Genomic DNA, 27,979 nt, shown 5'->3' with positions numbered 1-27,979 from the left:
CTAGTAAGAGCCGTAATTAAAGGAGGAACTACCAGCAGCGGGCAGGAGGCCGGGCACGCAGCCCGGTTCCCGCTAGGCGGGCTCCGCCGCAGGGGGCCTGCCCGGCCGCTGAAGCACCGCCAAACCCGCCCCTCCGGCTGGGGTCCCGTTGCCCTGGCAACGCCTCTCCCCCTCACGTGACTCCCGCCGGCCACGCCCGCCTGCTCCCGTTACTATGGCGACGGCCGCTCCCTCCCATTCCTCTCCCCCCTTCGCCCCTGCCAGTCCATTCACGCCCGGGCTGCACCACCCCCGTCACGTGACGCGGGGCCCGGCGTGCGCTTCCCCAGCCGGGCTTCGGCCGCCGCTTCCGGGCTGAGGGCGGGGCGGAGGGGGTGCGGGGGCGGCCGCGGGGAGAGGCGCTCCCGTCAACATGGCGGCGCGCGGGGCGGGCAGCGCCTGAGCCCGGTGCCTCTCGGTGCGCGGCCGCCTCCCCTCCCCCGGCCCGGCCCGGCCCGGCCCGGAGCGGCCATGGAGAGCGAGGAGGAGCAGCACATGACCACGCTGCTCTGCATGGGCTTTTCGGACGCGGCCGCCATCCGCAAGGCCCTGCGCCTGGCCAAGAACGACATCAACGAGGCCGTGGCGCTGCTAACCAACGAGCGGCCCGGCCTCCACTACGGCGGCTACGAGCCCATGGAGAGCGGGCAGGGCCCGCCGGGCGGGCATGGCTCCCCCGCCGGCGGGCAGGGCCCCCGCGGCGGCGACGGGGACGGCGGCGGAGGCGGCTTCGACCCGCCGCCCGCCTACCACGAAGTGGTGGAGACCGAGGTGAGCTGCGGGCTGCCCCGGGACCCGGCCTCCTGTCAGCGCCGGCCGAGGAGAAGCTCCCCGGGAGCCTCCCTGCTGCGGGTGTGCCGGCGGGCAGGCGGGAGGGTGGCCCAGGGGAGCCCTGGCTCCCCGCGGGGTCGGCCTCGTCACCCCCGGGCCGGGCGCTTCTCCCGCCTGGCCCGCTCGGTCCCGTTCGCTGCCGGGTCGTGCGCGCCGTGGCTGCTGGTTGCAATCGCTACAAGGTGAAGAGCACCCAGGCTATTCCTCGGCATTCCAGGAATGTGTGACTACCGTAGGATTATTTCGTGTGCACCCCCTCTTGTGCCTTCTTGCATAAGCCGAGTGACTAATGGCTATTTTTTTTTTAACTATTCACACAATGTGAAGGAAAGGGTGTTACTTTGCATACGATTTTATTTGGATAAGCTAAATATAAATTCAGGAATAGAAATGCAGTGAGTTCAGATATTTTCAAAACAAAGATTTGAACTTGTTACTTACATTACAGCTGTATTCTAAAATGGACCTGAAGTAGAGAATGCCAACCTTTCCTAGTTCCTCTCCGTCCTCCTTGTATACCTTATTCTCTCTTCCAGAACTCTGAACTCCTTAGCCAGCAGATACACTCATGGCACTTTCCCTGTGGCCTGGAACAGTCTAGTAGCACTTACCTGTAAAGCTTTCTCCTCCTCCAGGTCTTTTTTCCAAAACTTTTCAGAGTGCTCATATGAAAAGAGCTAATTAATAGTGTCCAGACCCTGGAACTCAAGGGGTGAGAACAGAAGAACAGCCCTGCTGTGTGGTACTGAAGGGCCACCTTGCATGGTTTGTCTCAAGAAGTGGCCAATAGCAGATTCCTAAGCACATGAATAAAACCAGGGAAACTCACACACCCTCCCAGGCTTCAGTGAACAGTGTCCTGAGGATTTCCTGCACCAGAAGTGGTATCTTTCTGTGTATATATCTGTAAATATTTATATATATTAAGAATACATGCACATACCTTCTTGTACATGACTGCACTTGCACAGATCATCCCTATCCATAGACTCGGTCTGTTGAAGTTCAGTCTTGGAGGATAAAGATATGTGATTCTGTTAACTGAGTAAATTGGGTTAGGTCCTCTGCTCATATAAGATGATGATATATGCTTGTGGAGTAAGGTGATCTGTGGGATGGCATGTGTGCTGTGCAGAAGAGGAGTCACTGTTTAACTTCACTGATAGAAAACAGTTCCCTATTGCTTCAGACCCTTGCTTTGAAGGCTTGGGAGTGAATTCAGATCTCTAGCCAGCAAGAGGGTGGATTTTCCTATCAGATACAGTTATGGTTGGGACAGTCTGGGTTGTCAGTGTGACATTTTGAGAGAAACTGTCAGTGTAAACTTGAAAGAAGCACTTCTTTTTCCCTCTCCTGTTCCTATTACAAGTGACACTTTGACAACCCTGACTAAGAGGGCTTTTTTTCCCTTGTTATTTCAGCTTGTATGTCTGATCAAACTTACACATTATAGTTTCCTTTGTCACTCTTGTTCTTGTTTGCTTTGACTTATATTCTTGTTAATCCACAGGAGGGAAAACAAAACATTTCAATATAGGTAAATGACTGCAAATCCACAAAACAGGCATTTCAGAAGTATCTTGGTACATGAAACTTTGTACAAATTTGGGCCTCAGTTTAGTAATTGGATCCATTTTTACAGGAGCATCAGTCAACTCTTGCATGTGTATGCAAAACAATATTTTTGTAATGTAAGAGTTATATAGCTGTAAAAATCTTAAGACTTGGGATTGTTGCCTGGGCTTATTTGTCTAATATTGCAGTACAACCTAGCAGCTTTTGACATATATTTTATAAAGAGAAGGAAAATTAAATATGATCAGTTGTTGTTTTCTCTATTCTTCAATGTAATCTAGAACCACATTTAGTAAACTACAGCTATTATTTAGGTGGTTAATCAGCAAGTAGCTTTCCATTCAGCACAAGCTTATGGCATAGGAAGCAGTACAGAAAGCTATCACACAAATAGCTATAGTATTCATTGTAGTCATATACATTATGTTGGAACATATTGTACCCCATACTGTCTTGTGGTAATTCAGATGTTATTTCTGTTTATCTTCTTCACAGTATCATCTTTCTTTCTGCCAGCCCTTAGAGCGTATGTTCCTCCTTCTTATCATCATAGTAGTTTTAACTTTTATTTAGTGGGGAGGTAGTGGTGTGCTAGATTTTTGGTGTGATTTATCAGCAATGTCTGTGAACATATAAATCAAATTAGCACAACTAGTAGAACTGCTCTCCTAAATAAGAATTTCCAATCTAGGAGTCTTTTCCATGAGCAAAAGTTAGGATTAGATTCATTTTTTATTTAAAAAATAAGAAAGCTGTAGTGATTCTCCAAGACCTGTGTGTAACAGGACTGTACTTTCTATTTACATTCTTTTTTTTTTGACTCAGTAGAGTTTACCATGCATATAAGAATAGATTTATGAATGGTTAAACACTACATTTTCCCTAATCAGTAATGAATCCATTATGTTTGCATATGCTTATTTGGTTTCTATTACATAATGTTAGGATCTGTTGTGTTCATTAAGCAGGTTGATCAAAGAAAGGCCTGTCTGTTTTATTTGAGAACAGCACACCAACCAGATACGTATCATACTAGTAAAACCACTTTTTTATTTCAATAAGCGTAAAACCAGTGTGAATCCTCTCTGCGTGATCCAGCCTGCTGGTCTTCAGAGGTGTCTGGAAGCGTTACAGAAGCTTGACTTTGGAAAAACTGACCCAGAAGCTAGACAGCTGCTCTGAGCTGGCCTGACACATACTGTATGCTTTATATGTGAGACTTGAGATGAAGACCTATATAAATTCATTTTAATGAAGGCTGACGCTTCAGTTTCAGCAGGTTAATGTCTTCCAAAGATTGTACAGTTGATTCAGTTTTACGTTAATAGCTGTGGTGTGCCTCTGGAGTTGACACTGTTAGAGTGACCATGCTTAACTTATTAGAAGAAAAAGGGCCAGGCAAATTTGGAAATACAAAGGTGGCTTCGCATTGGTTTGTGTAGTCTTCTGAAATATCAGGAAGTTCAATTTTGGGCTTACAGTTGGTTTGAAGTTTTGCCTTGTATAGTACCAAACCACTTTGATAGGCTGAGATCACCTGTTTTTACAAGAGGTAACTTTGCCTGACATATCTTCTATGTTTATGTGTATTGATGAAGTGAATCTCGTAAGTACACTTTGGCAAGAATTTGGGATTTCTGCATTTATTCCTTAGGCAACATACAGATTTTTACAGTGTGATTCTTTGCTGATGGGGAAGGGTGAAAGGACGGTGTGCTCCTCCTTTCATTTGACTGACAGATAAACTGTTTTATGAAGTGCTGGTAAATCCATATAATTTAAGACTATAAATTGGTATGATGACAATGTCTGTCACTGTGTCCATGAATTGCTGAGAGTGACACAAGTGGTGACTTTCCTGAGTTGGGGGGCAAGGGATAGAGAAGAGCAAGTCAAAATGAATGTGGGGATTATGACCAGAGAACCTCAGATTGCAGTTGGGGGTAGGAACCCACTTACACTAAAAATGTTGAAAATATAACAATAGTTTGTATAACCTTTACTCAAGTAGTCTCGGTTGGTTTTTAAACAGCTTCTGAGAGTCATTACTATGACCTTTGGAGTAAATTGTTATTAACAGATTATATTACCTTCTAGCTATTCTGTCTCATTTAGCATGTGCTCAAAGATGTGTGTGTGCTTTGGTTTGTTTTTTCTTTTTTTTTTTTTTTTTTTGGTTGAACTGGATCAAAAGCTCGTATGCACCAGATTTTACTAGATAAGATTTATAATAAAACTTGTCCAAGATTGCTTTTAGAGGTGCTATTTAATTTAGAGAGAAGAGGGTTTTGTGCAAGAAACAGGCCAGCAACTGTAGTGAGTAGCAGTGCCAGGAACATTCTCGCTAGTCATGCTGCAGAGCTGTGGTGTTCACAGCCCTCTCTCTCCTCATTATCAGAGCTCAATACCCACAGCAATTCTGCCACAGAAGTGCTGTGTCACAATGCAGGTGTAATTTCGCTTTGGATTTAGCTTTGCGTGTGTAAAATGGGGATAATGGTGTGTGCCTTAGTAGTAGTACCACGGATGTAACGTTTGTGAGGTTCTTTGATCCTTGAATGGAAGGAGCTGTATTTATTTAAAGAACAAAAAAGTATTTAGCCTTTGAGCAAATTAGAAGAATTTCACACTACAATTTTATAAATTTAAAGTCAGTCTCCTGTTTTGTAAGTAGTGTGGAGCTTTGCAAAAGTGAATCTTTCTGGCATTCTCACATGGAAGTTTTACAGTGTGGCTTGTCTAGGAATTGGCCTTGTAAAACAATTAAGCAATCAAATAAAGCTCTGTGGTGGATTCTGGCATCGAGTCCCTGGCTGGATGCCATCAGAATGTCAAGTGGAATTAGTATTTTAGTGCCTCTGTTTTTTGGCATCACTGTTTTCAAAAATCAGTGGCCCTGGTGTAGAACCCTTATTTAGGTTCTGGTTATGTTAGTGCTTTCTTGGACTTTGAACAAAAATACCCTAATTTTCATTCTTGATATAATGCAGACAATTAGAGATGCTACATGAAGTTGGGGAAAACAGGGTTGATACTGACAGGTGCAGTGGGTTAATTTTAAGTGTAAGCTTTGTTTTGAATAATTTATAAACTCATTATCATGTAATGTGATTGTCAGACTAATCCTTGGATTGCGACTAGCGCTTTGTAATTAGGGGTTCATCAGCAAAGGTGATGCCCGCAGGGTTGATGGAGGCAGGAGATGGTTCTGCACAAGCAGCTTCTCAGCTGGGCAGGAAGCGGCTTTGATAGAATGTTCTCTGGAGGCATTTTCTGGTCATCTTCCCAGTTTACAGTGCTATTCTGTGGCAGCTGTTTAATGAGGAAGTAAAATACCAAGGAAGAATGAGAATAAAAACAAATTAGCCAGTGTTAGTAGTTAATTCCAACAAATCATTTGGATTGCTTTTGGATTAAGGAACAGTAGCTCTTTGTATGAGAAGGGCAAAGATGGAAAGGAGGTCCCTGTTTCATTTGTAAGCTCTTATTTAAAAAAAACTGTGTATTTGTACTGCCATAGGAATAGTCCTTGGTATGTATGTTTCAGTGATGCCTCATGAGCCAAATTAAAATGAACTTTAAAAAGCCAGTGTGCTCAATGTTCTTGGTGCTTGAGCTTCCTGCTCACTACTTACCAGGAGTTCTGGCTTCCCTTGTTCTGATACCTCTCAAGAGGTATTTAAAGTTTCTGGTTTTTTTTTTTTTTCATATTAGTTAATCACGATTTTGTAGTGATACATAGTATAACTTGAACTTTGTCAGCTGCTTTGTCACTTCTAGTCTCTGTGTCACTCCACACCAGCATGCAGCCATAGAACAGAAGTGTAGATGAGTGAATTTATCCTACTTTCCAGAGCCTGACCTTTGACCCATAAAATGTTATAATAAATACTTTCTCTAGTGTTTCTGCAGCACTTCTCTATGAATGCCTGGTGTTTTGGCAAAGGAAGGTAAAAGCATTTACTTGATTTTAAGTACTGAAATGCTAAGCATTTGTGATTCATTGTTTTATCACATTAAAGCACAATGTTTATCTGATTCCACACAAAGTTATTTTGAGTTACTTGGAAATAAGCGTGGAGTGGGGGGGAGGAGTGCTTATGAAAACTCAAGGGCTGGGAGGAATAATGGTAACAACTCAGTCTGGCTGTTTGTAGTTACGTTAGTGGAGTAAGTTTTTTAAATATATCCACCAGCAATACTGAAAACACATGCAAGATAAGCATGTTTTCCTTATTTCCTTATGAATGGCATTCCTCAGGGTGCTTTCCATGGCCTCTCCCTTGCCTACAGCTAGTTATCAAACTTCAAAATACATTGCCAAAAGTGGTTGTAACTAATCTGTCTGCCTCGTGTTCCACTGAATACTATGGTAAGAGTAGTATGAAAGGGCGAAGATACTCCTTTTTTAAAAAGTTAAATAGATCTTCTAATTCAAATTATTTTTGCAGGGCCTCAATTATTTTGTTTTGCTGTAATGCTTAGTACTGTGTTTACATCTCAACAACTAGGCAAGTACATTGGGGAATATTGCTTGGTAATATCGCACTGTCACCCTGGAAATCAGGGAGACCTGTACGAGCAATATTTCTAGAAGATTCTAGTTAAATTTTAGCTTTGCTGAATTTATTTTTATTTCTGTTTTTTAAATGTATATTGTGTCTTTATTCCCAGTCTTATACAGTTCTCACTTGTGAGAAATGGGGAAAGAGGGGAAGCCATGGGCTTTTTTGGTTGATTTGTTATAATCCCTTACAACTACTAAGAAAGGTTTAATTTAACCATACGTTCTTGCTAATGCACTTGTATGACTCTCAGTTAAGGTCAGTGTCCAAAACGTTCTTTGAGGACATTCACTAAATAAATCAGAATTTTCTTAGGACATCTTTATGGCGAGGTGAGAGTCTAAATCAGCTTCACTTAGGTATAGTCTGTAACACAGGATTTATTTTCCTTTAGTGATAGACTGGTTTCATTCCTTTATATTTACATGATGAAATACTAGCTTTTTTCTTATGAAAAGACTGCATAGTAAAAGTTTGGACTAAAGAGTTTAATTTTGATGCAAAAAGAATAAAACATGCATATATCTCCCCAACAGTCTTACTTTATCTTAGCAGAACATAAATACCAAAAAGCATTCACATCTGTTGCTGTACTCAGAAGTTTTGCCCACAGATATTTTCCTGTGGATGAAAATGGAAGAGCAAGATGCTGTATCTTTTTAGGACTTAAAACAGTTAAAAAAATTTACTATACTTTGCAAATAAATAGTTACTCACCAGTAAAGCATTTAGAAAAAATCTCAGTGGGTTTTCTTATTGCCAAATATGAAACATAACGTGGAAATTCCATATACGACACCATTTTTCTGAGGGTTAATAATATTGTCATATTCTTAAAAGGTTACCCAGCTTGCTCTTAGCAGTGTGAGTTGAAGGAGCTTCATCTGCTAGCAAGAACAGGCAGCTGGGAAATACTCTTCAATTTTGTTCCCACATCTGCCTCTTCGTGTGAGTTCGAAGAAGAATACAGATATGAACATGTAACTCTTTTTAAACATTCAATACCTCATGCTTAGTGTGTTCAAGTGTAAGTACAAAGTAGTAGCTTTGATTTACTTGAAAGCCTTTCAATTCTTACCCCTGTGATTTGGTTCTAGGTAACAGAATATCCTACTTTTAGGAGTTAATTAAAAGAAAAAAGAATTGACATCCCAGCTTGAAAGTAAAAGCTAATTTAATCAATAGTGTGTCAGGTAGAGGGACTGTCAAGTCATGACTTTAGGATTCATAGCTTCTCCCGCAGACTGATGGACATAATAGATCAGAGAGCAGCAAAATGCTCTGTTTTTGTGGGTATTCGATGTGTTTCTCTTACCTCCACCTGAGCACCTTGCAGTCCTTGCAGACACTTGGGCTGGTGCAGCAGCGCTGCGGCACAGGGCAGTGTCACTGCTGGCACTTCACAGCTGGGGAAGCTGAAGCGCTGAAAAATTGATTTCCGCCTTATTATTTAGTATGTCCGTGACAAAAACTGAATGGTGCACCTAGAATTTTTGGCTTCCCATTCTGGCTTTAGTTATGTTTTTCATTACTGCTTTTCAGAGCAATTAAATTTGATCCTGTTTGTAGGTATGTAGCAACAAAGCATGTTTTGTTTGGGTTTTTTTAACAAAACAGTGAAGCATCAAAAATCTGTTTTCTTACCTACAAAATGATGGTAATTTTATGAAAATCACTTACTGTAGAGGCATGAGGGTGAAGAGAACTTCTTGATCTGTTGGTGTCTTAGAAAGTCTGATTCTGTTGCTTGTTGAAAGAAACATCACCTTAGGGTTCTGCTTCATAAGTTGCACTAGATTCTCAAGCACATAATGTGACTTAGCTCTGGTGATAATAAATTCTGCTGGTAACCTTGTATCAAAATCAAATTAACTAATTTAAATTATAATATGACTGTAATTTCATTACTAAGACTGCCAATTAGCATCAAAACACTCTCTTAAACTTATTGTTTTATGGAAAGTGACTGGTATGGTAAATGTCAGCTTTACTTAAACAGTGTTGTGTGAGTTAATTAGCTGAGTATTGCAGGAATACATTTTGCAGCTTTGAACTGTGACCTTTCAGCAATTAATTTATATTTCACTTCTTGTAGGAAGGCTGATCTTTGTTCTGTGTTACTCTCCATGGAAGGTTTTATCCTACAGACTTATGCAATGCTTTATTAATCAGATACATAACAATTTTTGTTTATTCAGCCTTGCAAACAACTCTGGGAGGTGCCAGGTCCCCAGAGTGAGAATCTTGAATCAGTACTTGAGACTGTTCACATGAGGATATTTCTCTTGGGGGCCCGTGTGTGTATGTTTTGATATCACTGCGTTTGCACACCTTGAAGATAACCCAGAAGAGTCAAGTAGTGCTGTTAGAATGGAGGGATCCTCAGGGCTTTTGTGTAATAAGAGGTGGATCAGAAGGCATAAAAAATGTTTGCCAGCAAATGTTTTTTGGTCTCAAGATTCCGGCTGCAGAAGGGAGAACAGTCACAGGATGTGCGATGTGCACTGTGATTTCCTATCTCAGAAAACAGATAGTTTTTTTGCAAACTTTTAAACAGCTTATCTTTGGATGAATTCTTGACGGCAAGGAGTAGTTTCTTTACTTTTTATTACTCTGTTGTTGGAAAATATCCCTACAAATCCTTAACATGTCAGGTGCCAGTCCAGTATAAGTCTGTTCAGCCACAATTGTTTAGTCCTGATTTAGGTCATCATCAGCTGGTAGATGCCATTCTTAAGTCATCTGTTTGAGAGGAGGGACTTTCTATATATTTTTTAAAAATGTAATTCCCCAAAAAAAAACACTTTATGGGAGGCTGACATGGCCTTGTGTACTATTTATTATCATGTATAGCACACTCTTTGTTTAAAAGCTTTTATTTCAGCTGTGGACCCACATTAGTGTCTGCTGTGACAATTCCTGTATCCTTAGTTATGATATAAAGTGTTAATTGTGGCTGCCTGTTCTGAGCTGCAATGTGTTGCAGTTGTGGACGTCAACAGAGTAAGATCTTCAGCCTGTGTTAATTAGCAAGCAGCATAACATAGTGCAGAAGCTGAGCTGAAGTTGCACTGTGTGACCACAGCTGCTGTTGATAAACCCCTCACTTTGAAGAGCAGTACACAAATTGATGTAAAAGGTGGATGGTGAACAGTTTGGGGGTTTTTTGTAGAGAAGGACACTGATTTTGAAAGAGCAGCAATGAGCCTTTGAAGAGACTGTTACTCGTACTAGGTACATTGTAAGAAACAACTTGGTCTGTGCTAATAGAAACTAAACATAGTAGTAATCTCCAAAAATACAGCGTGTTAAATTTATGGATTATTTGAAGGGGAATTTGAGTTTTGAACTGCCTGGGCATTTATTTCAGCCTATTGCAGATTTCACAGTAGCTGTGAAGCTACTTGTATATGGTATGTTCTAAAATTAATAACTTTATACTTTCCAGACAGGGTTTTAGTAGCAGAAAAGGGAGAAGGAAGGAAGAAGACAACAACAAGGAAGAAGACTTGTCTCTAATTAGTGGAATATGCCCAAGATGTGCTCCTTCAGTGCAAATAGTTCCCTTTGTTATTAGGGCAATATTCCCAGTATCATACCTGTTGTTATATCTTGTGTTTAAAATAAAAAATAAAAAAACTTTTTCGCTACGTTTTTGCTAGACTCAATGCAGCAATAGGCCAGACATATCCTTAGCACAATTTATGATAATGCCCTTATTTGTGGCAGCTGATTGTACAGTGAACACATGTTTTTTCACTCTTTCCTTATGAATTTCCATAATATTACAGACCTGTGGAAAGAAGTAAGGAAAGTGCAATGTGGCTTAGAGGCAGATGGGGAAGCAGAACAACAGATGGAGTTTGTCAGCAAGAGCTGGAGATCTGCAGCACTATTAGGCTGCACCTCTGGAACTAGTGTTAGCAATGGATATTTTTATTTGACGTGGACACGTTCCTCCAGGGAATGCAGCAACCGTAGCTCAGTTAGTGTAATCTTTTGTTGAAGTGTTGCTTTCCTTTGCTACAAGTCTAGGCTGAGCTGAAATGTTGGACCTAGCAATTAAAAGTTTATATTGTACTCAGTCTACCTTTATTAGACTAATCGTTGTATCCCACACTGTTACTTTAAGGGTTTTCTTTGTAACTGCACCTTTATTTTCTACAGGAAATGGATTTGTGTTCTGGATGGGTGTCCTTTAGAAAAGCTGTAAACTTAACTGTTGCTAATACAACAGCATATTTCCCAGAAAACTTTTGCTTTTAAATGCTTTTGGTGTCTTTTCATTTAGACCTTCAAACATCTTTTCTCCAAAACATGAATTCTTTAAATGGGGCATAATTTGGTAGATGTGAATTACATTAAACTTCATGCACAGTACTGGGTCAGCTGACTGCACTTTCAGAAGCTGATATTCAGGTCTGTTAAAGCACAATTTTCCATCATGACAAACTTAGGACTAAACGTTCAGTAGTGGGTTGGGGGAAGGTGGCACCTTACTTCCCAAACGCTGACATGTTTGGAGGTTTTTTTTGAGTGCTGTTCTGTGTTCCATTCCTATAAACTTCACTGCTGCTCCCTAGAACCTGTCAGTAAGTCCAGCACTGTTTGCTACCATCACCTGCACCAGTGAACTTTAAAGGGTCAGCTCTGTACCATTGCTGTTTCCCTGGCTTCATATTCTTGAATCATTGTGAAAGTGAATGTGGCACATTTGTTTCTTAATAATAGCAAGTGCATACAGAAAGCTGGAAGCACACTCACCCGCATCCATAGATTTCATTCTTTGTATCCATGTCCTCCCCAGTTCGGTTCTTTTTCTGGTTTATTCCTCTCTATTTGTTCTGTTCAGTTCCCTGGCACTGTTTTTTAAACTCTGAATCGTGTTTTCTGTTTGTCCTTTCTCTACACGTCCCTGGCTTGTCTCTCAGGGGATCTTGTTACCATCACCGCACTCATGTTTTCCTCCATCTCTGACAGTTGCTCCTGGTTGCTGCCGGGCCTGATCCAGACATTCTGGCCTTTCTCCTCCTTGGCTTGTCTGCCCTTGTCAAGGCAGGGAAAGTTAGTCCCTGTGAGCTCTTTGACACATCAAGTAGTATGTGAGGTTAAAAAATAAACAAAAATAAATGAATAACTTGTCCACTTGTTTGTTTGGCGCTCCTGAGACAGTTACCTTGTATGGCACTTAGCAGAGAACGTGGGGCTAATTCTGAGTTCTGCCTGTATGCAGAAATAGCTGCTGTTTAGTGGCACTAGCAAGGAAACCCGTGAAGCTTTGCCGCAGGCATCTGCTTGCTTTTTCCGTATTTGCCTTCCAGAACATTTTCCAGTAATTCACTTTAACTTCAGGAAAAGGACAATTGTAGTTTCCTGGTTGGACAACTATATTTGAGATGTAAATTTGTCTTTAGATAATTAGCTATTAAAAAAGAATCCTGATGTACTGCATTAGTGTCTTATGTTTCTTAATGTGATGGGGTGAGAGGGTGATGAAATTGGCTTCCCTTAGGATAAACTCTTCCATATTCTACAGCAGTTGCTGAGCAGAGGATTAATATGCAGATCTATGAGGATCAAGGTTTGTACTCTACAGTCTCACAGGGACTGGAAATACTTACCACTTGGCTGTAGAATCTGATATGCTAAGGAACAAGATTTGCCACTTAAATAGGCAATTAGTTATGTAAACATAGTAGTTATCACCTACATGAAATACATAAAAGTATATAATCCCTTCAATTCAACTTGAAATATTAAGTTCTGCTTTGAAACACACTAGCAGCCTCAGGGTTGCTGAGAATTTAATACGTTTGTCATGAGCACAGTCACTTTTTCTGAAGCCTTCAAAGTGTCTAGGAGAGAAAAATTGTTTCACTTGAACTTCCTTTTTATTCACAGAAAAATGATGAAAATGGGAATTGCTCTGGTGAAGGTATTGAGTTTCCAACAACTAACTTGTACGAACTGGAGAGCAGAGTTCTAACAGATCACTGGTCCATACCCTATAAGCGGGAAGAGTCTCTAGGCAAGTGCCTAATTGCATCCACCTACTTGGCAAGACTGGGTAAGTTCTTTTTATGCACATACGAAGTTTACCTGTTCAAAGGTTTTCATGGGTAATATGGGGAGTCATGTCTTTCCTATGAATCTTGCAGTTGTTTACTTGGCACCCTGCAGAATGATCACATCTCTGTGAACTGTTCTATCCAATTCTCTAAAAAGAATGTTGGAATATTTTTTTTTTTTCTCTAAAGCAATTTGTTTACTTAAGCTTTTTTAAAAAATGGAGCACGTTTCTTTATTTTCTAAAGATCATAGGAATTACTGGTTTTCAGAGCTGAATTACTGACGCCTTTTTTTTCATTGTGCTGGTTATTTTCAGTTCATAAAAACAAGCTGTTGTCTAAATCTGTGCTGTACCACACTTATATAACTGTTTGTTTTTCCCTGCTGAAGTGCTTATACTGCACTAGATGCTGAATTTGACTTTTCTGTATTCAGTATTGATACACATAGAGTAAACTGTGGAGTTGTCCTGTGCAGGGACAGGAGTTGGACTCGATGATCCTTGTGGGTCCCTTCCAACTCAGGACATTCTATAATCTGTTGGAAGAATGGAAGTTATTAGGTGGTTCTGGTTTACTTCTTTATTTCTAACCTGTATTCAAAGGGTGTGCTTAATTTGTTTTTGGGTGGAGGCTGTGAAGCATCAGAAATGATCTGAAGTTAGTATCTAAGTTAGAAGCTTTGAAGAGAGAAATACTTACGGTACTAATATGCTTGAAGAAGTTGTAAAAGAACATGGGGAAACTTCTTATTTCTAAAAGGCAAGTTCTCTTGACTCACACTTTTTTGTGGCTGAACAAGCATGCTGGTTATGAATGAACAGTAGCACATTTATTACTGCTGGTTTTGGTCAGTGTTCCAAAAAACCTGCAGCGAGCTCTGTGCAGTAGTCTTAAAAGAGTTGGGGTTTTTAAAACACTTTTAAAAAGCACTCTCCTTTCTGCAAAGGTCTTTCTGATTCTGATGAGAATTGCAAGAGGTTTATGGACAGATGTATGCCTGAAGCATTTAAAAAGGTAAGTAGCTACAGTGGACCAATTCAATGTTTCTTTGCGTTGTTCATGGTAGAAGCAGTGTCTTATCCAGACTTCAGAAACTATGATAACTAGTGAGTATGTTCTTAGATTAAAATCACACTCGGGTTATTTTCCCAGATAAAAATCATATATAAACTTACATTAAAAATCATACAAAGTCCCAGTTCTGCAGCTCTGGCCAGTTCTGGTACAGAGCACTTTTTTCTTTCTTGCTTGCTTGCTTTCTTTTTTTTTTTTCCCCTTTTTTTTCCTTCTTAAATGAGGAGCTCTATATTAATTAGTGGAGTCTAAAGACAGGCTTAAAGACCTTTGGATACAGACATTAATGGCAAGTTCAAATCAGATTTCCTTTAACTCTATTTTTTTCTGTTCCTTCTTTAGAGGGTTGCTAAATTCTTCTTAAAATACTGAGAATATAAGTATGTTTAAGGAAGACAGCCAAATGATTTTTTTCCCTTCAATTTCTATTACAGTAATAGCTTTACATGTAACACTTTTAAGTCACTTGGTATTTTTTGCATATTAAATAAACAGTATAGATTGCACCTCCAGAAGGATAATCTGTAAAAATCTCGGTTAAGAATATGCTGAAATATTTGCAAGAAACTCTCTTGTTTCTTCAAATGGCAGAAAAGGTAATTTTATTTGAAGTATTAAGTTTTTTAACTGCTCCCGTTCAGACACAGCAGAAATTTGCAGATGGATGTTCATGTCCTTCATAAACAACCACATTAGACCAGATTTGAAGAACATGTTTCAGTAGGTGGGAAAGCAGCATTAAATACCTCTCTCTTCATGGTACATGTTCTTTGTTTTCCAATAGAAATTGTTCAAAAAGTGTGAATTGGTAAATGGTTATTACAGCTGAATCAGTGCAGCTTTGTGGCACGTCTCCCTGAAGTAGTTGTGTCATCAATCTCCAAAAAGTTATTTGCCTATTAGTTGTTGTTTGCAAGAAATACAATCTTTACTAGTGTGTGGAAATGGAAAGCAGTTTGCTTTGCGACATTGTATTTTCTGTCATAAACTGTGATTTAAGGTGTCCTTCAATTAAATTACAAATTTAATTAACACTTAAGCCATTAGTGCAGGAAGAGTATCTGAAAAACACACCAGACAGCATTTAGTACACTCTAAGGAAACATCTGCTCTGAAAACAGTCTCAAGGGTTGATAGATTTCTCCTTTTTGGTGTTTGTGCTCAAATGTTAAAAAATCACCTTTTGTTTGTTTGTTTTAGCTGTTGACATCCAGTGCTGTTCACAAATGGGGAACTGAAATCCATGAAGGAATATACAACATGCTTATGCTGCTAGTGGACCTGGTTGCAGAAAGAGTAAAACAAGATCCTATTCCTGTGGGCCTGCTTGGTGTACTTACAATGGTATGTGACTCTTTGATGGGGTTTCTAATCTTTGGGTATTTGGTATTTTATATTTATGTTGCTGCTGCTTCTTCTAACTGTGTTTAAGTTGTACTATATTGGTTTGCAATCTGCAGCCATTGCTTGCTGCAGATTTTTAACATCCAGTATGCAACTCTTAGAGGACTGAGTGCTTTTCAAAACTGCTGAAAACTAGTGCTCTCAAGAAAAAAAAAAATAAAATCACATCTGCTGTCACTTCACTGTTTAGTTTTTAACACTAGTACTTTGAGTTCATCTCCCCTTTATACAGATAACTGGCTCACAGGGGTAGTGGATATTGTCTATACAGAGTGGAAGCTTGAGAATGCTTTATACAGTGAGAACAGAGAGGCAGCAGCAGGGATCTTCTGTTAAACTTTACTTTTTGCTGGATATTTAACTGTCAACCAGGAGAATGCTCAACTGAAAAAGTCAGTTTTGAGACTGGCATAAGCTGTGATGTTCATTGCCATGGGCTTTTCTTTCAAGGCGTTTAACCCCGACAATGAGTATCATTTCAAGAATCGAATGAAGGTATGCCAGAGAAACTGGGCAGAAGTCTTCGGGGAGGGGAACATGCATGCTGTCTCACCCATATCCACTTTTCAGAAGGTAAGCATGCCCTAAAATCTGTTTTTAGGGTAGATGTCTTTGTTTCAGAAAAAGTTGTTTGATTAGTAAGTATTTATAACACAAAAAGCTTAAATGTGTCACCAAGAATTACAGAAAATAGATCTTTACTGTATAAATGAATTGGTCCTTTCAAATTATCCCAGTTCTCTGTTAGCAGCTGGATTTAGAAATCAATGTACTTTCAATGTTCAGAGTATCACAACAGTTAGAGGGGTGGATCTGTTGCATCCAAGGACTGACATCTGCTTGGCTGTTGAATGTGAACTGATGAGGACAATTCAAAGTGTACAGTTTAGCAGAGAATTTGTGCTTTTCTGACAGCCAAGGACAGGGTATCTTCAAGTCAGACATGCTGACGAGAAGACAGTTTTTGAGATTTGCACTGTCTTGTCACAGTAGTTCTAGGTGGGTGAGTTTAAAAAAGAAACCTTGGTGTTGTTGGTCTCTCCTTCAGGAAACAAGTTTGTGGCCGTAGAAAGAAAATTCTATGTGTGCTGCTTTGGAGAAGGTTTGTTAGTGATGTTCCACGCTGCTAACATGCTATAAATATAGTTGATTATGAGTCAGCAGCCACGGTGCATAGTGTTTTCACAGCACATGGTCAGTGATGTCAAGGGGAGTCCAAAAAAGGCTGATGCTAATGAGAATGTCCCAGAGCTCTATCTACGTGCGTTGGAAAGGAGCTGTTACAAACACGTTGCTATTTTCTTTGAAATAGTAGCTCATGTGTTTTGGGTGTGAGTTAGTGGGTTGAATGTGTCCATATCTCTATTTCAGAAGACAGATGTTGAGCATTGATTGTTGCAACTACTAATTTGTTAATATTTTAATTGTTCAAGGAACCTCATGGGTGGCTGGTGGATCTGGTAAACAGGGTAGGTAAATGTAAACCAAGCAGAATTGTTATTTGTCACTTGAATTCATTGGACGTCAGGGATTAATTCTTCTTCCCCTCACCCCCTTGACTTGTTTTTCCACTGTTCACTTTTGTGACAACCACAAAAAAATAGTTTAAGATTTTCATCCCGCTTACATGTAGGGAAGGGGCCTTGCTAAATAAATGTTGTTGAGTTGCTGCCTTCTCACTTGAGCACCTTCACTCTAACATGACAGCTATGACTGGGGAAATTCGAGAGCTCAGCTTAGGCTGAAGTGCTGTTTCCCAGTCAAACGTGCTAGGCCAGTCAGCTGTTGCTATATGTGGCCTAGCTTTCTTCTCTATATCCATTTTTACCTAAAACAGAGTTTCTAGCTTCATGTTTAAACTGGTACTAGGTATAATTCCACTCCCCAGTGTTGCCCCTGAATTCCCATGAAAACACAAAGCTTATGTTGAATGTGATGTTCTATGGTAAAGGATACTTGTGGGCATCCCAGGAATTTTTGTAATAACTTATTTAAAAGATACTGTAGTTCACTAACATACTGATTATTTAATTATTTATTTTCAGTTTGCAGAGCTGGGTGGATTTTCAGCAATTCAGTCCAAACTCAATTCAGAAGATATTGAACTTGGGGTAAGTTCATCTTCTGTCCCAGGCCTTTTCCCTTTCCATTACACACTTCATGTAGAGCCAGACATGTCCCTTTTGACAGCGCTCTTAGCTCTACTCCAGTGCCAGAGAAACATTCTGCAGAGCCCTGGAGAAGTGCTGTCAGACTGGAAGGCAAATGAGGTTGTGTGTGAGAATCCTGACTGAAGAGTTTTAGAGACATCCCAGAAAAGATTAAGGGGTTGTGGACCTTTCTGGTTAACATTCAGCCTTCCAGTTAGACACCAGTCAGTCTAATCACACTGTCAATTCACAAGTATGTCCCTGGTTTTCTGTTTACTTCAGCTGTAGCTGCATTTAGCTGCAAGTGAATTGACTTCTCTCATGTATTACAGAGATCATGGTTTAAGAAAAAAAAAAAATCCTTAGGAAGACACACACTGTCTAATCCTAAGCAACTTCTCAAGACCTGTGTCTAAAAATTGACTGGGTCACCAGTTGTAAACTGGTTTTGGTGACAAAGCCTTATTTGTTTAGTTTTAGCTTCCTAACCTATATTCAGAAGGCTTCATAATCTTTCAAACTTTAAAGAACAAGGAGGCCAAGGGAAAACAATATAATTTAAAATGTTGTCCTTCAGTATAAAATCAATCTGCTTTCAGTGAAATGCCATTTGGAGAGAATTCAACTTCTTTTCTTGGACTATTGATATTTGCTACTTTATAAAGATTCTGTGATTCTGTGATATGTATTGTTATAAAGGAATTACACACCAGAAGTGATTTGTAGCAAATGACTGGAAATTACTATATGAGATAAATGACACTTATTCACCTTAATTTGACTTTTAAAGTATAGATCAGTAGCTCTGAAAAGATCTCTTATGTGTGCAGCTAAATACTTGCTGTATTTCTTTCAGGCAATCTCTGCGTTAGTTCAGCCATTTGGAGTTTGTGCAGAATATCTTAACTCTTCTGTAGTACAGGTAAAATGTCTTTGTTATGATTTCTTATCAGCACATAGTAAAGCCTTGAAATGTGAAAGCAGTAATTTTCTCAAATTTAGATGGAGCTCTCAGCATTAAAGTAGATCATGGGCAGTATGGTATCAGAAAGACACCTACATGAGAGCCTGTTCTTTTTATCATAGGAATTTGAAAAAAGAGGACTGGAAATTAGTTTACAACTGTGTTGATGTGAAACTGGTGACTAGTTTGAAAAGCCTTCAAAACTCACTTTGCATAAAGTACAAGAATCACTTTGAGCATCCTGAGGGTGGTGGATAGAGAGCTCAGATGATGTTCATATTCATTTTCTAAGCGCACTGATATGTAGCCACTTACCTACATCTCCAACAGTGAGAAGCTTTGCCACTGCCATTAGAGAGCTTCATCAGTGTAAAGCATGGGGGAAAAGAGTCTAGTTTGATGAATTTTGTTTTAAATTTAACTTTTTGACTGAGATCAAGCACATGGATATGAGAGTTTACACTGGAAAAAATTGTGGTAGAGGAAAAAAAATTCTCACCTAAGCTCACCGACAAAAACTATTGATTTAATAAGAGACTGAAAGTCTTTATTTGAAGAGGAGTTAGTTTAGAAGCCACTGGGAATCAGTGGCATATGCCTCTAGTATCAGATGCATTTTGAAAGAGCTGTTTCTTTTTTAACCTGTATTATAGTGGTCTGAAATGGCTTCTTATTATTAATTGCTTCTTTTTCTGGACATACCTACCAGTTTTATGTATGTTGTAGGTGTTGCTTTATGTCTAACATAATTGTGAGCTTTCAGCTATGTATTTTCACTTTGCTGCAGCCAGATCTTCTGAGTAATATAATTAATTTCAGGAAACCTAAAATGATTGTCCTTTTCTCACATTCTTTAGCCCATGCTGGATCCAATCATTCATAAAATGATCAAATATGTACAGAATGTAGAAGAGAAGGACTTGAAAGACAAGGTAATGTTTTATATATTAAATATTTAGGAAGAACTTCCTATGTGTCTTGGAAATGCTGGCAATGTAGACTAGAACAATAGCTTTCTTTTCACTGGCAAAAATACAGCCCGTTCTCCATTCTGACTAGCCAAAATACATTTAGCCAATTCCACTCAATACCCTTTTCAGTAGATATCTGTCATGACCCTCTTAAAAATATTTTGCTGCATTTCCTATCAATTATGTTTTTGTTGGTCCCCTTCTGAAGTGCACAGTGTGTTCACTTCTCTAACTGACTTGAAGATATGTCCTGTCTTGCAGTCTGTTAAGTTCTTTAACTGTTCGCTTCCAAGAATTTGGTAATTGCTGATAAAATGTCTATGTAATTTGTGACTACTTCCTGCGTTACTCTGAATTTGACATTACATTTTTGACTGTTGACTTTTTGCTTAGACTTAAATTGTTAATTGTAATCTGGAAAGTATGCATAGGTTGTGTAATTACAGAGGAGCAATTTAGTGTAGCAAATCTGTAGAAGATTTAGTGTAGCAAATCTGTAGAAGGAGAGTCCACTTTAACCGAAAGTTTTGTTGTCTTAGAATTTCTAATGTACAAGTAATACTTTTTGATGTACGTGGTACTGCATTTCATAGATTAAATGGTCTATACTGGATCACTAAGCCTACTGTTTGTGAATCATTGGAGTCTGAAACAGAATAGCAGAAATAGCAAAGCTTCTGTTTTTCCCTTTTTGTTGTTTTGTTTTAATCAGAGACTGGTCAGTATCCCTGAGCTCTTGTCTGGTATCAAACTGCTGTGTATGCGCTTCCAACCCGACTTGGTCACTGCGGTAGATGATTTACGGCTGGACATTCTGTTGCGCATGCTAAAATCTCCTCACTTCAGTGCAAAAATGAATTCCCTCAAAGAAGTAGGTTTGCTTTTTGTGTGTGTACATGTGCATGTGTGTAGGTGGGATGGGTGGCTAGTCACTCATTGAAACCATAACCTTAAAAAAAGAGATGGTGCAATATTTCCTGACAAATTACATTGCCATAGCAAAAGCTTAGTTTGTGATAAATACCAAAACAAGTTAGTATGACAGATGTCATTTGTAATATTAGTAGCCACTGCAAGGACTGTGGCCTCTCACTTAGAAAACAACTAGCCATAGTTTGAACCTTTTCTAAGAACTGCAGTTTCAGATTGATTTATGAGTGATGGTCTCTGCTATTGAGATAGCTCTGATAATTCAGAGCATCCTATGGGATATCCCTTTTCTCTTTTCCTCTCGTTAGAGGAAAGCATGGGGTGGGGGCAGAAGTGACTTAATTCTAGATTGATATCTTAGTTCAGTTAGATCAGATCATTACATGACTGTATTTTTTTTATTATGGTTGTACATGGACACTGTAGTAGCACCTACAAGCTGGAGTTTATGGACCAAGGCTGTTTGTGCTAGAATCGTTATAAGTAGAAGAGGAAAGCAGTTTCTTTTTCATGGGAGTTGTGCTTTTTCATTCATATATTCCTCCCAGAACTCATACAATTCAAGTGTCCCCAAAAAAGGCATTTTTTTAGTATGCAGACATTGTAAGGGGTTTTAGAGTCTGTCTTTTGAGGATTTTGCTGCTTTATTCATGGGAAAATTGAGCTTTTAAACCCTATTGCTGTTTGGTTCTTAATCATAAGTGCCATGTATCCTTGGTGAAGTGATAAAAATACGGCTTTTGGAGGCGTTAACAGAAATGTACTCTTTTCTCCCTAGAGTGAGGAGCCTGTATCAGTTCTGTATTGGATAAAAAATAGGACACTGATTTCAGTGTAACAAGCAGAAGCCTGAGATAACCTACTTCTGGTATATGTGTAGAAATATTCCTGGCACAGAGGCCAGCGTTTCTGTGTCACATCAGAAATAAGAATCCACTGCATCAGAGCCTGGTGGCGAAGAGGTGTTTCTGGTTAGAAATTTGCTTTCAAACAGTTTATTATAAACAAACACTCACCCACCCCAAAATAAACAAACCAGCCCCAAACAAAAATAATAACCACCAAACACCAACCAAGTAAAAAAACCCAAGCACTGGGATTTCAGGATTTGCAGTGAAACTTCCCAGTAAGCCTTTTGAATAGATTTTATTGTGTACATGTGTAATGCATGTGGGAATCACTGTTAGAATCTCACATTTTGCAATTTCTAGGTAACAAAATTAATAGAAGACAGCACTGTATCCAAATCAGTGAAGAATGCAATAGATACAGACAGATTACTGAACTGGCTAGTAGAAAATTCTGTCCTGTCTATTGCTCTAGAAGGTAAGCACTTTCACAAAGACTTTGCCATGTGCTTTGAATGTCTTAAAAATTTTGTCTGTCCCTTTCATTACATTTTAATGGAACACTATCAGTAAAGGAGTTCAAGGTTTTTATCATCTTCAAAATTGCTTAAGGAAAACCCTGCAAATTCTGCTGTTATTGTCTATTCCTGTGTTTCACATCTGTGCAGATGTCTTCTGCTGTGCCTGGGGTTTTACTCTCAGTTTCTTTGTATATTGTTAGCCCTTAGAAAAGAGGTCTTGGGTTTTTTTCCAAGTAGTAAGGCCCTGTAGGTGTGAACTGCTATCAGATGTATAAAATAAAATTGGAAGGAGCCTTTTCTTTGTCTTTGAACTGATAGATTTGTTTGTAACAGTAAAGATTTTTCAAATGAAGATGACTTTGTTCTTCTCCCTTTTAAAAGAACTTGTTTATTCTTATGTTTATAATGTTATCTACTGCTGTTTTAAATATATTAATTTAGTTACCTTTCTTTATTTCATAGGTAATATAGACCAAGCACAATACTGTGATCGTATAAAGGGAATTATTGAACTGCTGGGCAGTAAATTATCTTTAGATGAGCTCACTAAAATTTGGAGGATTCAGGTAAGCAACCAAGACTAGGCAGGTGCTTTTAGACTGTCTTACAAAAGCAAACATTCTAGTGGTAGAATTTTTTGGTTTCTCTTATAATATAAGCATCTCTTTATAGTGAAGTGGAGGTGTTGAGACGTTAACACCATAATTAATGCAAAGGCTTTATTCTGCTTTTTCCTTTACCATTTAAAATCAAATGTTCTGACAATTTCTTGTAACATAGCTGTTACATTTTATGATGAAGTTCAGTTATTTGCAACAAGTGTTAAGGGGCAGCAAAAATATTTGACTTGGAGTAAGAAGTTGTCAGCCTGGAATACGTGGTAGAATGTTTGTCTAGATGAAAGACCATGCCTAAGGATATTAATTTTCATGGCTGGAGGTATAAATTTGGATGCAGCTCACCGTATGACTTGAAAGAGAGTGGGCTCAGATGGTATGAATTCCCATTTAACTTCCTGTACATACATCCAATTGACTGACAAGTCATCTTTTTATGTTCACTTTGTGTATATTCAACTTATGGCTGTGTAGGAAAGGTTGTTTGACTGCTTAATGCAAATGACATGTGGAAAATCTGACCAGAAACATGATCTACTGCTGCAGGAAATGGTTTTCTTCTCTGTCCAAATGTTGACGTTTTAGACTAAACTCATGGGACGCTGTCTGATCCACAGGATGTGCGGGCACGGTAGCAAGTCTTGCATGCTTAGTAGAGCTGAAGTATGATTCTAGCCCGCTCACTTGTATTTTTTAATAAAAAGCAATACTTCCTCCCCCTTCTGGCTGTTGTTACCATGGTGCTGCCATCAGTGTGGGAGGAGATGTTTTCATTGCTCACTTTTGAGTAAAGCCTTAAAGAGCATTGGGAATGGAGCACCCCACATGTGAACTTAACCAGGCAATGGGAAGAGTGATGTTTGTGTTGCTGGCACCACACCTTGCAGCAGTATGTGCCATCACAGCATCGTGAAGCTGCTGTAGTAACGGCAGACTAACGTGTTCTTTCCTGCTTTGGAATTGCTTCCTGAGACCTCTCTGCCAGTGAAACAAGGAGCAGAGACAATTATTCTACCTTGTGTTTCTAACATGTCAAAAGCTGTTATTCTTTCTCAGTATGAATAGTAGGATAAGGCTTACAGGAAGATTTTTCTTTGTCGCATTTGGGATAAAGACCTACCTTCATATGTTTGCCTTCCTCTTTTCAGTCGGGACAATCGTCCACTGTGATTGAAAACATACATACCATTATTGCTGCAGCCGCCGTGAAGTTTAGCTCTGATCAGCTCAATCATTTATTTGTCCTAATCCAAAAGGTAAGTTTTCACATGAATTTACATTCCTTAGGAAGTAAATGATAAGATATACGCATGCATCCAACATACCAAAAGGCCAGTTCCTTGAGTACATTTATATTTCCTACATAAAAATATAGAATTGGCTAGAAAATAACACTTTTAATACTGATCTTTTTTTTTTTAACCCAGAAGCCTGTTCTGCTCCTTGACTTAAATTTTAAGTGCGTTGTATAGGCAGTGCTAAGGTACTTAAAAAGTGATATTTTAATTATAATATTTAATCTCTTCCAGTTTATATTTGAAAAAGAGTTGCGCAAATTAGTAACTGTAACTCCCAGTAACAAGAATAAGGAAATATTCATGGTGGAAACATACTTGTCTGTATTTTGATTTTCCTGCAGTAAAACAGTTGTGAATTGTATTTTTGTGTACACTTGAGACCAAACAGACTGTCAGTGTTTGCAGCTGTAGTAGCAAATGTTATTTCTTTGCCACCCAGAGCTGGGAGACAGAGAGCGATAGAGTGCGGCAGAAGCTGTTGAGCCTCATAGGGCGTATTGGTCGAGAAGCGCGGGTGGAGACGACCACTGGAAAGGCAAGTGAATGTGAAATAAAATCTCTTTGTTTTTTTTTTTTTAATTAAACCTAGGGCTGCTAGTCTCTATATTCACTAAGTCCTGTCTAATCTTGCACCACTTCTTCTAGGTTCTGGAGGTGCTTTGGGAGCTGGCTCATCTTCCAACGTTACCTTGTAGTCTTATACAGCAGGCCTTGGAGGAACATCTGACAATCCTCAGTGATGCCTATGCGGTGAAAGAGGCAATCAAAAGAAGCTACATCATCAAGTGCATAGAGGATATTAAGAGGGTTGGTTTAATATTTTATCTTTTCCAAAATTAAATGTTAGCTAGCCTTGATGTTGCCCTTTCTTTCAAGATGCACAAATTGTGTGTCCCATCTGTAAGTTCTTACCTTGGGGAGTCCACGAGAGGGGTAGGCTTTGTGTGAGCCACTTTGTTGACCATGAGACTCATAGTAAGTCTCTTGCCTTTGTTTTAAGCAAATTTTCAGCACAAGGAGTGATCAGTTTATGGGAAACTACCAGGATGGGCCCAAGGTTAGAATTTGCAAATGGAACCACTATAAAGGTATGTCAGTATTTTAACTGTCCCTTTCATGTGAAAGCCTAGATTAGTTTTCTTTGAGTTAAGCATGTGTTCTGGCATGGCCATTAAGTCTCAAAATGCAAATTGATATTTAAATCATAGTAGTTTTGTATTTTAATAAAGTACTTCAACTCTTTTCATCTAACATAAAGAGGCCACTCCTGCTGCTGCCTATGCTCCGCTGTTTCCTGGCAGCAGCAGAGATGTGCATGGCTTACGAGACTGCACACACTCTATCCTGCACTTCCACATAGCAGGTAGTTTTTCTTGAGGTCAACTGGAATGCTTCTGTCTTCTTTTTTTTCAGTCTGAAGTGTACCTGTAAATAAAGAAAAAGACTTGTGCTTTTTTCGTTAATTTATTTCACGGTAAATTAAGTTTTATCTGTGTTGCAGCATCTGTAGAGGAGTTTAATTGTTTAGGAGCCATAGTATGTTGCTTCTTGATATTGATCACACTCTTTTTTGTGTGTGTGTTTATGAATAAGTATTTCAAACTTGGAGTTCTCAGTCTCATAAAACTTGCAGTCTTTTCTTTTGGATCTTCTCTTGTCCTTTCCTGTCCTTGTCTTCATTTTAATTACATTCTGGCAAGGGCCTTAACAGAGGTGCTGCAGTGGGGAACGCTAAAGGAAAGTTGTAATAGGTTGGAAGAGATTGGGGTAGCCATGCAGCAGATGTTTAAAAAGACATCATTTTCTTATTTCCCTTCATTAGGGGAAATGAAGATATAAACTGGGAGGGAATGTAATATTAAGGAAGCATTTTCAAAGTATATGAGTCTTCAGTAGGGAGCTCTCTGTTATGGGCAGGTGACTGTTACCTCTCCAAGAGTAGGTGGCACTGGTCGTGATCAGTGTTTAAACCAGACATCACTTCTCTGAACAAGCACCCTCAGTACTGGTTTGTGTGGTCAAACTTTACAGAAAATGAAGCCTCCCAGAAAAGTGATGAGCAGTTCTAACAATGAGGTAGGAGGGTTGTTCCTTGCAGGATCTCTTCCAAAATGCAGCTGAAGTATCCTTTGCTTCCTATCAGAGGGCTCTTTGCAGCACCAATCAGAAATTTCATCTCATCTCTTAACACTCAGTAATATTTCAGGTTCTTTCTTCTAGTATTCCTGCTTTAGCAATAATTAATATCATTTGACTGGATTTGTGCTTTTATGCCCTAACAGGCCTGCTTCATCCCTCATAATTGAGGAAGGTGGTGGTTATCTCTCCCTGGTGCAACTGGGTTCTCTGTCTACTTAATCTGCATGTTCTCTAGGCAGGATGTGGTACTTTGGGCTTAATAATGAGGATAGCAAAATGGTGTTTGTGTCTGTCAAATGACTTGTTGCAGAAAGTGAAGAAGGTCACCTTGAGTGTGTTTGGAAGGGGACCAGGACCAAGTAACTAAAGCCTTTGGAGACAGTAGCTGTTGTTTTGAAACAGTGGCACTAATAGGAATCGTTAGGCTTCTAGGAGTCTAAGAGGAAAGTTATTCTGTTGTCGAGCATAAACACGTGTGTAATTGTTTTTACCTTTCCTACTACCAGTCGTCCCAGCACAATAATCCTCAGTTTGTGTGGGTGGTGCCAGCGTTACGTCAGCTTCATGAAATCACACGGTCATTTATTAAGCAAACTTACCAAAAACAAGACAAGGTAAGAAAATATGCTGAGATTATTTTTGAAGCCCTTGTTACGTCTGTGTGATTCTGCTTCTATAGAACATGGAAATTTGAATTTAGAAGTGAGGAGGAAAAAAGAAAATACTGAAAAACACTATGACGAGTACAGTATAGTGATGTAGCGTAAACAAACTGTTCAAGTAGAGATGCTGTGGTGTGTGCCATCCATGTATGTGCACGTAAATTTATGTATAAATCTGTTTGCTGTGTCAGGACTAATTTATTTTATTCTCAGCTTTCAGTAGAATAATTAACAGGCAGAATTGAACAATGGGTGGAGTTTAGACCAGCTGCTTTGTAATTGAATTGACATTGACTCTTGGAAAACAGACTAAAGTGCCAGCAAGTCACATGTGTTGCGCAGTGGCTGGGTGGAGGTGTGGGACATTGTTTGCAATCTGCAGCACGTGTGTTTCAGCACATGCTGAAAACACTAACATCAGTGGGCTTTGGATGCTTGGAAGGGATACAGCTGCCTGGGGAGGGGGGGACATTACTGTTTCCTGTAGGAGAGCAGACTGCTTACATGCACGTGCCTGTTTGTGTATTTTCTTAAAAACCTCTTTTCTCTCTCTCTTTTTTTGTCGTCGTGTGTTTTTTGTTGTTTTGTTTTTTTTTTTTTTGCCAAGAGCATTATTCAAGATTTAAAGAAAAACTTTGAAATAGTGAAGTTGGTGACAGGAAGCTTAATATCATGTCACCGTTTGGCTGCATCTGTGGCAGGTCCAGGAGGGCTTATTGGAGCAACATTAGTGGACGGCCGATACACTTACCGGGAGGTACCGAACCCTGAATTTATTACTGCCTTAGGTTTTTGAGAACATGATGTAGTGTATCACTGCACAACTTGCCTAAGATTAGATGAAGTTTCGTTCTTGGAATTCACTGGTGTGTATGTTCTCTTTGGTGAATAATTACATTAGTTTTTATTTATAGTTCTGACGCTTCTCTATTAGGACTTGTTTTAGCCTTTTTATTACATTATATTCTAGAGCAAGGGTAGGCAAACATCACAATCTACAAGTTTCTTAGCAAAGCCTTTAATTAGTCAAGAGCTAGATCTTCCCACCCCAGGATCTCCTGTCTCTAGCTTGTGCAACTTCCAGCTTCTCCACCATTGTAGACTATACCTTTGAATTTGATGTGAAGTTCTTGAAACCTGAAATATATTTGCTAGTTAGAGCATGGAAGCTACGCACACAGGTAGCTTGTAATGGTTTGTTCCTAAGTTTTTTATAGTTATTTTTTCCACGCTATTTGTGACTTAGTAACTAGTGTAAAATAATTTCCACATCAAGAGAGTAATAGCAAATTCAAGGAGACTTCAATGTTCCTTTTTAGA

General features: G+C 39.4%; 1 protein-coding gene across 7 annotated transcripts in view; it reads left to right on the top strand.

The window, feature by feature from the left end:
- The first annotated feature begins 371 nt into the window (after window positions 1-371).
- The window catches only part of USP24 (ubiquitin specific peptidase 24), a 64,126-nt gene continuing 36,518 nt past the window's right edge, over window positions 372-27,979 (top strand). For all 7 annotated transcript variants that reach the window (XR_013922424.1, XR_013922425.1, XM_080348563.1 and 4 more), the window contains exons 1-17: window positions 372-810; window positions 12,912-13,077; window positions 14,028-14,095; window positions 15,356-15,499; window positions 16,010-16,132; window positions 16,993-17,028; window positions 17,605-17,670; window positions 18,566-18,631; window positions 19,531-19,605; window positions 20,357-20,515; window positions 21,786-21,900; window positions 22,406-22,509; window positions 23,709-23,816; window positions 24,298-24,393; window positions 24,504-24,665; window positions 26,504-26,611; window positions 27,267-27,416. Coding sequence is in view for 5 of the 7 variants with exons in the window: in XM_080348563.1 (XP_080204689.1) it covers window positions 511-810; window positions 12,912-13,077; window positions 14,028-14,095; window positions 15,356-15,499; window positions 16,010-16,132; window positions 16,993-17,028; window positions 17,605-17,670; window positions 18,566-18,631; window positions 19,531-19,605; window positions 20,357-20,515; window positions 21,786-21,900; window positions 22,406-22,509; window positions 23,709-23,816; window positions 24,298-24,393; window positions 24,504-24,665; window positions 26,504-26,611; window positions 27,267-27,416 (2,046 nt within the window). In the remaining 2 variants the exon portion in view is untranslated. The remainder of the gene's footprint in view (window positions 811-12,911; window positions 13,078-14,027; window positions 14,096-15,355; window positions 15,500-16,009; window positions 16,133-16,992; window positions 17,029-17,604; window positions 17,671-18,565; window positions 18,632-19,530; window positions 19,606-20,356; window positions 20,516-21,785; window positions 21,901-22,405; window positions 22,510-23,708; window positions 23,817-24,297; window positions 24,394-24,503; window positions 24,666-26,503; window positions 26,612-27,266; window positions 27,417-27,979) is intronic.

The sequence above is a fragment of the Nesoenas mayeri genome (genome assembly GCF_963082525.1).
Source record: "Nesoenas mayeri genome assembly, chromosome: 8".
Classification (NCBI taxonomy): Eukaryota; Metazoa; Chordata; class Aves; order Columbiformes; family Columbidae; genus Nesoenas; species Nesoenas mayeri.
The sequence above is the reverse complement of the archived record's forward strand: the minus strand, read 5'-3'. Positions and strand labels throughout refer to the sequence as shown.